Source organism: Acanthopagrus latus, chromosome 18 (genome assembly GCF_904848185.1).
Source record: "Acanthopagrus latus isolate v.2019 chromosome 18, fAcaLat1.1, whole genome shotgun sequence".
NCBI classification, from domain to species: Eukaryota; Metazoa; Chordata; class Actinopteri; order Spariformes; family Sparidae; genus Acanthopagrus; species Acanthopagrus latus.
The window spans coordinates 17,473,907-17,486,634 of NC_051056.1; the positions used below are offsets into that span (position 1 = coordinate 17,473,907).

Sequence of the window (12,728 nt, forward strand, 5' to 3'; positions counted from 1 at the left end):
CATGTCAGAGCGAGAGGGAGGGGCGGGGGAGGAAATTAACAAGTCTGAAAGCCAAAGTTTCACCCTGGTGAGCACACTGGCAAGTGTAAACGCTTGAGTCTATTATCTAGCGAGATCCCTCTCCCTCTCTCCCCCAAAACAAGAAACCAGTCGGACGGCCTTGCCCGGTGGCGCTGACTCTAGCAGTGAATCACTAGGGTGCTGCTGGCGTAGTATTAAAACGAGAATGTGAAGTATTTGTCACCACACCAAGACATGTAATGACAAAAATGCTTTACCTAGGGAAGAACGAATCTTTGTATCAGCTAATCGTTTATATCATTTACCACAAATACTGACAAATGAGGCAGTATTTCAGCAGTTTTACAACTATTAAGAACTTTGTCATCATCAAAATGACAAATAAAAAGTTTGTAACCCACGATGCATTTCCACTGCCCATCCCATTATTGTATTCGTTGACGATACTTGAAGACTATTCGAGAAGATTACGTAACTGAGAGAAACACATCTCCTCTATTAGCAGACATACTCCAGTATCAGAGTGAAAGTAACTTCCCCCCCAGTCCGAAAAAAATTTGGGGACACTGTGTTAAAAAAATAAATGGAACAGGACAGGATAATAAACATACACTCACTTTGGTGAATGAAACAAACAAGCTGGGACAGGAGCGACAACAGACTGGGAAAGCCGTGGAATGCTCAAATACCGGTTGGAAAAACATTTCACAGGCAAACGGGTTCATTGGTAACAGAGATAGTCTCTTGATTGGGGATAAAAGGGACGTCTTGAAAGGCTCAGCGGTTCAAAGGCAAGGATGGGACGAGGTTCACCACTTTGTGTAAACACACGATTGTATACGTGTCGTACGGGGGGCTTTTGTGGTGCCCTTGAGCAAAGTCCTTAACCCCAACTGAGCTGCTCAGTGGCCAGCCTCAGGTGTGGAACCAAACAAAACATGGGCTTTGGAACTGTTGTCCATCCAGTTTTTATTCATGTTTTATACATCGTCCCAACTTTTTTGGAAGCGAGGTTGAACAAAGTGCATTTTGAACAAGTTAAATTTGTGTAAATGATCTATATATGGAAGCACATCATGTGGTCAAAAGTATGTAAACACCAAACGTTCAGTCTCATGTTTGACCGTTAAGCATTTCAAAGAATTGGAAAACTTTGTTAAATCCATCTCAAAACATCAGCTGCATGTCCATCTGTAGATTAAAATAGTTACTGACAGCTTTAATCATCCCCCCTGTACAAATTGGTCATGAAGAGATCCTATCCTAAAGCAGTACCAGTGTAAGAGACAGTCCTTGTTCTGGGTCAAATGTATTCTTTTTAAGTTCATCCTTGCATAATAGACCTCGGCAGTCTGATTTAGTCATATTTAGAGGGTAACTTCCAAAGTTTCAGTGCTTTCAGTGCTAAATTCCCTTGTTTTGTTTCCATCCACACACTGTTTCCTTGCTTGGCTATGATGGAAGGATGGTTTCAAAAAAGAAAAAACACACTATATTTGTTGATCTCAGACTGCTAAAGCCTCACATTAGCTTTGGCTAAACTTGAAATGCAAGCCATGTCCAACAAATACTGTGGACTCATCCCCCCCATTTCTTAAATCTGAGTCACGTCATGACCGTTCATGGTGAGTGTGGACAGGAGGGAACAAAGACAGCAGCACCCGACAGTTTCAGTGAACATGTGGGTATGTATAGTATTAGGACAGACTTTCAAATGAAAGGGTCTGCCTCACAGTCACCATTTTACTTCATTGTTAAGATGATGGATAGGGATGAGGTCGGTTCTTTGTGCAGGCCAGAAAGAAGGCCAGAAAAAAAAAAACATGTTTTATGCAAATGGTGCTGGGCACAGAGGTATTGTTCTGTTGAAACAAAACAGGGCCGATCCCAAACTGCTGGCACAAGTCAAAGCACACTATTGTCTCAAGTATCACCATATGCTGTAGGACCAAGGTTGCCCTTAATTCAAACTAAGACGCTTACTTCAAACAAAATAAAAATGCCCATGCTATACACAACCCTGTCCACATATGTTTGACCACATAATGTGAAGCCAGACCATCTTTTTAAACATCATTTTCATGCAGGTAGCTTCAGGAGAATAATCTGTTGGTGGAATGTATTAAGGTGTTTTGACACAAGCAAGAAGCATCTCAATGTGTGTACAATGGAACAAGAATCTCTGTACGTCTCTGCTGTGTAAACAGTATATTTGCCGTGCTTTCGAAATGCACCAAGTGCTTTGAAACATTCATAGTATCAGACTGCAGTGTGTTGACTGAACCCAAGACCCTCTGCTGCCATCTGCTGGTGACAATGGTACATAAAAAGGCACGAATGTGGGAGTTTGATTAGCTGTCTTGTCCTTTTAGTAAAACCTGATCACCTTATGGCCACAGGCTCACACGTCTCAACAGTCTCCGCCTCCATTCCGACATCAAGCCCCCTGTCTGAGATGAGGGTAGCTCTGCACCGTGCGCTCTATCCCCTCCTTCAGACCGACCACCGGTTTGTAGCCCAGGTCCTCCTTGGCGCGGTCGCAGCTGTAGTAGTGGTGGGTTCCGGCCAGGGCCACTCTCATTGGTGTGAAGGTGGGTTTAAAGGAAACTAGAGGGCGCAGGATGAGAGCCAGCAGCCAGAGGAGCAGGGCCAGTCCGTACACGAGAGCGTAGGGGAGGTGATAGCGGGGGGCGGCGTACCCGAGGCCCACCAACACCTCAGACATGAAGTCCCAGAATTTTATTGGCTCATCATTGGTGATGTGGTAGGGCTGAAATTGAAGCAGAGCAATCAATTGAAGCAATTGAAGCATCTGAAATTCCAGTTGCATCCACAAATGGAAATCATGACCGTGAAGAAGAATGTGTGTTACAGGCAACAGAATCCTTTAAAGGAGACATATTATGCCTATTTTCATTGGTTACTAGAATAGGTTTACATGCTTTAATGCTCAGAAACACATCAGTTTTCTCACGCTCTGTTTTTGCGCCTGTCCCTGGCTCATGAATACCTAGCCTTCTCTAATTGGTCAGTTCTCACACGCCTGAGCCAGCACCTAACAATTACTAGTCACTTGGCATATATTATGCAAACTGAATACAAGGCGGGACTACTGACGAGGCCTTTCAGGAGCAGTGTTTCCTGTGGCTGACTCTGTTTTTCCCTTTTCCTTCAGTGTTCAAATAGATTCCTGTGCACATGAAAGGTCTTGAATGTTAAAAAGGTCGAAGAGGCAAAATGGGTCTTTTTTTTAAAAACAGCAACATGATGAGGTCAGCACTGCATCTTGTTTTTATTCTCACTCACTTTTCCACATGCGGGGGAGTCTGGCCTCAGGCGTTCAGCAGCCAGGATGTGGCCATGAACTACGTTCTCCACAAAGGTGAAATCCACCAGGTTGGTCCCATCACTAACGAGAAGAAAGAATTTCATTAAAAAAAAAAAAAAAAAGATTTAGTGCTAAGAATTGAAAAAACACGGATTAAAGCATTTAATAATTCAGCACACCAGTACAGCGGTCTATGAGCTGAGACATTCTTCTTTTGCAACGATTACGCTGAGACAAGAGCCATTTGGTTCGATAGCTTCTCATAGATTTAATTAGTCGGATCAATCATCGAATCCCTTCGACTCACCCGATGATGAACTTCATCTTGCCCCTGCGAGCCGTGTCCACCAGGATTGGAACCAGCTGCGGGTCCCGAGGGCCGAAGATGCCGTGAGGCCGGATGGCAACTGTGAGGAAACCCTTCTCCTTGTCACAAGCCTCGAGGACCAGCTACAACACAGCAGAGACGGGAGGAAACATTCAGCTCTGCACACTGCAAAACAGAGAGCGATGCAAAGCTGTGCTCGCTCTCTCTTAAGTGTGTCTGACTGTGAAGGGCATGGAACAGATGACGCTGAGGGAAACGAGGCTAGTTATGAAATGCGATACTGATCACATCATGAGAATGAAGGAAATTCCAAAAACTGATGATACTGCTCATTAAAATCACTTGGTTTCAATCTTGGAACCAATAAACTCAAACTGAAAATAACCCTCTCACCTTTTCCTGCTCAATCTTGGTTTCTGTGTAATAGTCGATGGGCTTCTTGGCGTATGGCAGGTCCTCCCTCCCGTTCTTAATGTCTGTCCCTTCAAACACCACACTGGCACTGCTTGTCAGGACCATTTTCTGGAAAGATGGAACACATAAACCATTTTAACGGCAGCCTGCATCTTTGAACACCACATTTTAGGCAAAAAACTAAAGGAAAAGCCCACTCTCTTATCCGCTGGCTGCCTCACCTGTACTCCAGCCTCGATGCACGCCTGAATAACCGTGCGTGTGCCCTGAATGTTGACCCTCTCAAACAGCCCGCGGTCGTCGCTGGCAGGGGCCGGGGAGGCGCAGTGAAAGACCAGGGACACGTCCTTCAGAGCTGGCAGCAGAGCCTGAGGCACAGTGTGACACACACTTCACAGCTATTGACAACTGCATCTGAAGAGTCGTTGGTCCAGGACAGAGATATTTTTGAAGTCTTTTGGGGGCCAATAAATAGGACAATATCGAGTGCTGCAGGCATGAGTCCTAAAACCCGGATATAAGTTTGCATTTTTGCACTGCTGGTTCCCTTGTATCAACGTCAGTGGGGGTTTTTGTGTGGGTTTACAATACCTGAAATAAGTTAAATTTCAACCTTTACACAGAAATCATAAAAGTGGTTTTCATCTGTGTAGACTACCCTGCTGAACAAGGTAAATATCACAAAACTGGGTTTGCCACAGAGTTTATTTTCTGCAATAATCCAAAATCCAGTCGAAAAATCCCACAGGCTTGTGGTCGAGGGGCCCAGGGCCACGCTAACTTCTGGGTTAGCCCACAAAACTACGTCACCCCTGCAGCACTGTGGGACGATCACAGATATCCTGGTATCTGTGAATATGTTGTCCAATATGTGGCGATGTAATAACTTTTTAAATTTCATTTTAACTGGACATGATGCAGAAAAGTATGCTTGTAATCATTTAGAATTAAAAAACTCCTATTGAAATGTACCATTTCAGTGCACTGAATGTTATTGTGGATGAGAAAGTTTAGCGTTTACATTTAAAATATACTGCCTCTGTTACATACATATACAAGTCCATGATGTTTGCCATGCCATGTTTGAAGCATATATATCTTGGCTAATGTATTGAAATTGAATTTTTTTTTACTCGCCAACATCGGCCCAAAAAATCCACTATCAGTCAGACCCCAGCTCACTGACAAACTGCACGACGACTGGAAGCATTTTAATCCTCTAACAGCTGAACAATTTGAATCATTTCTTAATAATTAATAACAATTAAACATTCATGGCCCACACCTCAGGTGTCTTATAGATAGTGTTACCAGGTCAAGGGTTTAGTTTTTAGTTGTGTGTTTAGTTTAGAATCTGGGGAGTCGAATCTGTCAAGGGTCAGTCATTAACACCCATTTTTATTTTATTTTTGTGACGTCGGCCTGTCCGATGGCCTCACCTGTTTGTCGCACAGGTCTCCCTGGTGGAAGGTGACACCAGGCAGCTCGTAGCTCTGACGGATGTCGAACACAGAGACGGAGTAACCTCGGTCCAGCAACTTCTCCACCAAGTGTCTGCCCAGGAAGCCAGACCCCCCGATCACTGCGCACCGTTTACTGCTCTGTTTGACACGCAGAAATCGATTATTGATACAGCTCGAGCTGCTGATCGGCACTAGCATCATGACGGGCTGAAGCACCATGAGGACGTTTTAACTCACCGGTCGAACCCGCGTGGCCATGATGAAGGAGCAGGGACCAACAGGTGAGACAGACTGTCCGGACTTCACACAGGTGACTGAGGTCCAGGTGTGACCACGTATGTCTCTGACTCTGACAGCGAGACAACTTTTAACTGAACAAGCACGCGACTCTTTACTATTTACCTGCAGACTGAATCGCGCACGAGAAGTGAACAATCTGAATCAGCTGAGTGAGAGGCGCCCCGTGATTGGTCGAGCCAAACCGCGGCACAAAGGTGACGCTCGACAATAGCCAATGGTGTCGAGCATACGTCAAAGAACGCCACCGTGTGAACCAATCGGCAAACGCAAAGTGATTCCTTCCGCCTTCCAGCTCAAAGACCACGCCCCCGATTGGCGTCAGACCAATCAGCAGAGCCAGTGTATCGCCATGAATATTAATATTTTTCTCCTCTTCTGGTACTCCTGTGTATTTTTCTGTTAAAGCAACTTTTTTACTTTAATATTTTACTTTATACTTCTCTGATTTTCTTTTTCTTATAGTGCTGTCAATTTCCCGTTTAAACATCTAGTCTGTTTTTTTTGTTTTTTTTTTTTAAAAAAAAACCTATATATTTTATCTTTGTAGTCTAAACATCGTGCTCATTGTTTCTCACCAAAACACAAAGTCATATACCTCTCGTGAAAACCTACTTGGAAACTAACTTGATTTTGAATCAAATCCTTTATTCTGAGGAAAGAAACATGAAGGATATAATACCTGTTGATTTCTGACTTGTGGAACTGAAACTTCTGCATGAAGAATAAGGGGGGGGCAATAGGGGGAAAAAAGATTTTGTAGTGAGACAATGATGATAGAAAAGAGAAAGCTGCAAAAAAAAAAAAAAAAGAACCAGACATGTTGGAGCATATCTGAGATGATTATTGTGGACCCATACAATAATTATAGGCCATATTAGGCTGTATGAGGCTATCAGACACGAATCATCTTTTCCTTTTATGTTTATTATTTACACTTCTAGGATTATCATGAACTATTCCCTAGTGTCTCGTTAATATTATTATTATTATTATTATTATTATTATCTACATTTTCTACTAGAAGAAGCTTTGTGCCAGTAGATGGTGTACTGAGGCAGTTTCACACACAGCAAATACACCATATATATGTAATAAGATATATTTTGGGGGGACGGGTCCTTTTCTGATCGTGTCTTGCACCCCGTGATCCTCAGCAACCAATAAGCTTTTTGCCCGACTGATGCGTTTGATATCTACTCCCATCCGTCCCCGCCCGAATCCTGCTAGAGCTCGTCAGCAGCCACTAAACGCCAGGGGCGGTGTGCGGGCACACGGGGTGAACGAATCAAACGTCGGGCTCCATGACAGCAGCTGCTTAGCAGCAAAACCTTTGCATGCTGTGAGCTAGAAACGTTCATTTGCTGCGCGTTTTAGCGAATGTTTCTGAGAAATAAATAGTCGACTTTGAGGAATAAGAGACCGCCTTATATTCAGTGTGACTAAAAGGTTGATGCGGAGCAGCTGATGTGAAGTAAAAAGCGTTCCATCACCTCCTCCTCCTCCTTCCTAAATGATAGGGAGGCTTCATAGCCCACAGCAAAACACTGACTGATAGATCTGCAGTTTCCTTTTGTCAGTAAAAACACAGAGACCGATGGTGAGTGTTTCAGGATAATCCTACGTCTATGTTAATCTGTTGCATTTGATGAATATTATTTCTTATTCTTGTTAAAAGCTATTTGTTGTTTTTTTTTGTTGTTTAATTTCCCAGAAACCTCTCTGTTTCTGGTGTCATAATATTTTGCTCTTATTTTTGAGAATGCTACCATTACATTCTTTTTTTTTTTTTTGCCCCCTGTGCCTCACCAGGCAACCAGTGCCAAGAGACCATCCCTGCAGGGTCCTGTACCACCTCCTCGCAAGAAGACCACCCCCAAACCAGAGCTGACCGAGGAGCAGAAGCAGGAGATCAGGGAGGCCTTCGAGCTGTTTGACACCGATGGCTCTGGATACATCGATGTCAAGGAGCTCAAGGTAAAAAAAAAAAAAAAAGAAAGAAGAAGAAGAAGAAGAAGGGAAAAAAAGGAGCTAGAACACTGATCACAATCATGTGTCCTGGGGGGTGGAGGTGTTTTTTTTTCTCTGTGTGCCTCACTCTCCGCCCGTCTCACACTGTTCCAGGTTGCGATGAGAGCTCTGGGGTTTGAACCGAAGAAGGAGGAGATCAAGAAGATGATCGTTGAAGTGGATAAGGACGGCACAGGGAAAATATCCTTCGCCGACTTCCTGGCGGTCATGACACAGAAAATGGTGGATACCCATGTTGTGAAAAATACTACACGTGCATTCCCAGTGCTCAGTAACTCATCCGTCGTTCATTTAGTTTTTTTTTTTGTTTTAAAGTGATCTGCTTTTGTCTGACAGATTGCACATTTTAATTTAAATTTTAACTTTGTCATAGTCCACCTTTAAATGTTCGTCCAGTTTACCTGACTCATTGATCCTTTATCTGACTGTGGTTTGTGCTTGTTCGACTCTGTGGCCCCGACCGTGGCTCTGAAGTTAGATATTAGTCGCCTAAGGATGCCTTGTATTGATACCTCCATGGTGCTGTCCGAGGTGCTGAAGTAGCAGACAGATTTATAATCTTTCAGATTTGCCTTCAAGCTAATATTCTCCAAACTATATTATAATATAAGTACATCAATTTCATGCTATATTGCAACATTTATACTCACTAATAGGGATCGACCAGTCTGTTTGTTTCTTTTCAGTGCTGACACCAATTTTCAGTAATGAAAGAGACCGATAACCTATATGGAACCAATATGCGTTTGAAGTAAAAGATATCAGATAGTGAGATGGACACGACATTGAGCGCTGATTACCAAGAGAGAATGCCAGCAATCGCACTCAAAAAACACAAACCTGATAATATTAAAGATGTTGAATATTTGCCCTAATAATGAACTGAAACAATGAACGGTCTGTCCCTATTCACTATATGGAGTTAGTTCACCTTCATGACAAGTTGCAACATGTAGCTGCAAAAGAGTCAGAGAATCATAGAGACACACTTCTGCCTGAAGTATTCCTATAATATTTCTGTGTATCTGTGCTGCTGAAAATACGCCCCTAGAACCCAACTGGGGTTGACTTAACCATCCTAACAGACCATCACCAACTGACGACAACTACATACCTCCTGCAGGATGGCGTTTTGTGGTAAAACTACTCCCCGTCTCCTTTTGATTCTAGGCTGAGAAGGACTCCAAAGAGGAGATCCTGAAAGCCTTCCGCCTGTTCGATGACGACGAGACGGGCAAGATCTCATTCAGGAATCTGAAGAGAGTAGCCAAAGAGCTGGGAGAGAACCTCACAGATGAAGAGCTGCAGGTAAAACACATAACTGTGCAATATAGTTAGTTACCTAAATCTCCCTTTATCAAATTCAGATATATGAATGTGTTAATGTTCACATCCCTCCATTCTTCTTTTGATTCCCTCCTTATTTCGTGTGTGTGTGTGTGTGTGTGTGAAGGAGATGATCGATGAGGCAGACAGGGACGGAGATGGAGAGGTGAACCAGCAGGAGTTCCTGCGCATTATGAAGAAAACCTGCCTGTACTGAAGGAAGTGCACGAAATCCGGGTCTGCGACGTCGAGGGGAACACGTGATGCTGCTCATTTACGTTACTTCTATCTCAAAATGTCTCCTTACTTTTTTGTGTCGTGCCATACCTCTTAACTTTAGACGAGGCTTCAACTGTCTTATTGTGCACTGAAAGGAAACAGTGAGAGACCCGAGCATAAAAGCCTGATCGAATGCCAAATTATCCTCGGTTGATTTACATAATTATCTACAATACATTTGCCAAAAACAGAGGGAGAAAACTCTCCCTTCTTGTTTGGAATGCTGCATACTTTTATGAAGAATACGCTTAAATGATATTAATGGGTTTTACGTCGTCATGAGATTCTCAGTGCCTACAGTGACAAACACATTCCAATGCTTTTTATTGATAATGCAGTCTCATCCGTTTGTATATTGTTTGGTTTAAATGCTGGTAGCTCCGCTGTTTCATGTCTTTGCTGGTCCTCCCGAGAAATGTGGGTGCTGTCTCACCTCAGTGCTGTGGATTTGTGCCTGTGCCTCTTCGAGAGGTGACCACCACAATCAGGGAAGCTGCCCAACCTCTCTGACCTGCACACCTTCCTGCTATCTACGGTCGATGGTTGATGTATTTTTCTTGTAGCACCGAGTATTTAACCCCTCTGTACTCTTGAATGTTTTGTATATTACACAGTGACTTTAATCAGTAGGTATACAGCATAAAAATAAGTGTTTCAGCTGCAGATTAAAAAATATTGAAGCAGTTCCTCTTCCCTTTTATTCGCCATCCATCCATGTGTCCAGACGTTATCAGTGTTTGAACAGCTTGCCTCTGTTTTTTTCACTCACATGGCTGATTTGATTCAACTGCTGCTCATAAAAAGGCATATGGTTTGTCTTTGAAATGCAAACGGTTTACGGGAAGATCTCGCACAGCACCACAGCATATTGACTCGGCTATGCAGGCCAGCGTTTCAAACAATCAGGTACATTCAAAGCATGACGCAATAAATGTGGGAAACAGGAAGCAGTGCTCCCGTTATCCAGCCGCGTGAAGTTTCATGAATAGCAGCTCCGCGGATGTTTCTAAGCCTTTATGACAAACTCCCGTTGTTGACTTTGTTCCAGTGTGCTGCCTGCAGCATCCTTTGCTGCAGCTCCCGTGAGCGGTAGCCGTAGACCAGGGGGATGAGCGACACCCCCAGGTTGTAAGTGATGGTGGTCGCGATATCGAGAGCGTCGCTGTGCAGGTAGCCAGGGATCAGGTAGCTGTTCGTGACCACAGGGACAGAGAAGAGAATGGCCTGAGCAACCTGGAGGCTCAGGGTCACACAGGCCCTCCTGGTGCAGGGCAGTCCTGAGTGGATGTCCCAGCAGAGCAGGCAGAAGCATCCCAGGATGGTCAGAAAACAGAGCGGCACCAACACAGCAGTGCCCACCGTGCAGTAAAGCACCAGGGCCGACGTCCTCGGCAGGCAGGGCGACATGATGAGCGGTCGACAGCGGGGGAGGGTGAAGTCGACCTGGATGGTGCTGAGGTTGATACACAAAGCCACGCCTATGAGCACGACTGCTGAGGTCCATATGGCTGCGACAGTTCTCTTCCGCCGGCGACCCATGAGGGATTCATAGCGCAGGGGCCACCTTACAGCGATAAAGCGGTCCACGGCCAGAGCAGTGCTCAGGAAGAGGTCCACCTGTGCAAGAAGAAGAGAAGATGGTGATGTCGATGCACGTCAGTTTTGGCTTTTAGCTGTCACGTCAAAGTTAGAGGAGTGCAGTTTTCATAATGGGCAAGTCCGATCAGGAAGAGGGCAGACCAGAGCCATTTTAAAGAGACCACCAGGTCTCTTCTGTTCCTTACTGTACAGCCCACTGTAAGGTCCAGTGTGTAGAATGCAGTGGCATGTAGTGTTGAGCATTAAAGCATGTTCAAGAGCCTACAGTGAAACTTGCAGGAGGAAAAAAAACATGACAGACCGCCTCTGGAGCCAGTGTTTGGTTTGGGCTACTTTTTTACAAAGAAATGATTACAGATCGCTGCAAATGTTCCTCCTGTCCATGCTAGTTGTGAAGAAATTCCTTTCCAATGCCATTTCAATGCAAGACTTCTCACAGTCTTCATACAAAAGTTGATGTTTTGCATATGATATGGCCACTTTTTGTTACTATTCCTCTACTCAGTGAGGCAACACCGACCGAAGACTCAAAAAGAGGGAATACTGAACTGAAATGACACATTTTACTGGATACCATTCGACATGTCTAACTCACATTTAAATCACGTTTTAATGAGCAAGGAATCACTTCTTGGCCGGGTTTGGACAGGAAGAGCAAATACCTCTGGGCATGTGAGCAATGTTTTCAGACAGACTTAAAAAATGATGAAAAATGAATGGTCTGAAATTTGTTCCAGTTATTATACTTGACTATAACTGACTTGACTCAAAAAAAAAAATCTCAGCTTGACCAGAAAAGATACATAGTGTTTTACAAACCAATGAGCAGGCCTGGATAATAGCACAGAAGATCAGACACTGGGTCACGGGTATACCCTCTCTGGATCTCAAGAGGACTGCTGTGATCGTCCAGAGGAGCTGCTGAAATGGTAAAGGTGGTGATTGTTTAGCTCAAATGGTCAAAGAGCACATTATCGTCGCCATCATCTCAGTTATTAAGAATACTTGGTTGAGTACCTGGAGGTTGTCACACAAGAGGAGGTGTGTGAGGAGCAGGAAGCGAGTGTGTCTGAGGAGCGACGGGGAGCGAACGATGACCAGGAGTAAAGGAACACTGAGCACGGTGTTCAAGGTGCAGCTCACACACATGCTGACCATCTTCACCTGGTGGAAGACGGTGGAGTTGATCTGCGTCTGGGACTTGAGTGTTGTCACGTTACAGTCGAAGTCCATGACATGAAGCTCCTTTTGATCCACCTGACAGATGGTTTTGATCCTAGTATGAAATAAAAATGCAAGCCATGAGCACCAGGGTGGCATAAAACCAACATTTGACCTCATCTAAAACAGGGGGGAAAGATGTCATACTCTCACCTTCACGTGTTTCAAAGATCCTCTTCTGTCATGAGCATTTGAACGTGACACAGCACAGCAGACACATGTTCAGAAGTCGATTTCATCCTGATGTCTGACTGCAACTGAATCCCCCTGTTATGTGCCAGCATGAGAGCCTGTCCATTCACTCAGCCACACCATGTCAACGTGCTGGACCTCCGGCATCAAAACCTCATCCCTGTGAACAGTGATGTGTCAACAGCTAGTGTTTGTTATCAGGATTACATTTGTGTATTCATACAAAAGT

General features: G+C 44.2%; 3 protein-coding genes across 3 annotated transcripts; 1 reads left to right on the forward strand and 2 right to left on the reverse strand.

The window, feature by feature from the left end:
- Positions 1–973: 973 nt before the first annotated feature.
- nsdhl (NAD(P) dependent steroid dehydrogenase-like) lies at positions 974–6,037 on the reverse strand. Its single transcript, XM_037076746.1, has 7 exons — positions 5,792–6,037; positions 5,531–5,692; positions 4,313–4,459; positions 4,071–4,199; positions 3,657–3,799; positions 3,328–3,430; positions 974–2,791 (listed from the first exon to the last, which is right to left on the reverse strand). The coding sequence occupies exons 1-7, from the start codon at positions 5,810–5,812 to the stop codon at positions 2,459–2,461; spliced, it is 1,038 nt and encodes a 345-aa protein (XP_036932641.1). The 5' UTR covers positions 5,813–6,037; the 3' UTR covers positions 974–2,458.
- A 1,090-nt stretch (positions 6,038–7,127) lies between these two features.
- Positions 7,128–10,170, forward strand: cetn2 (centrin, EF-hand protein, 2). The gene is made up of 5 exons (XM_037076750.1): positions 7,128–7,451; positions 7,664–7,828; positions 7,976–8,104; positions 9,053–9,190; positions 9,336–10,170. The coding sequence occupies exons 1-5, from the start codon at positions 7,449–7,451 to the stop codon at positions 9,423–9,425; spliced, it is 525 nt and encodes a 174-aa protein (XP_036932645.1). The 5' UTR covers positions 7,128–7,448; the 3' UTR covers positions 9,426–10,170.
- Positions 10,171–10,290: 120 nt separating this feature from the next.
- Positions 10,291–12,673, reverse strand: LOC119007227 (olfactory receptor 10G4-like). Its single transcript, XM_037076747.1, has 4 exons — positions 12,461–12,673; positions 12,104–12,362; positions 11,906–12,007; positions 10,291–11,104 (listed from the first exon to the last, which is right to left on the reverse strand). Exons 2-4 carry the CDS (start codon positions 12,317–12,319, stop codon positions 10,502–10,504), a joined length of 921 nt encoding a protein of 306 aa, XP_036932642.1. The 5' UTR covers positions 12,320–12,362; positions 12,461–12,673; the 3' UTR covers positions 10,291–10,501.
- Between the last annotated feature and the right edge of the window lie 55 nt (positions 12,674–12,728).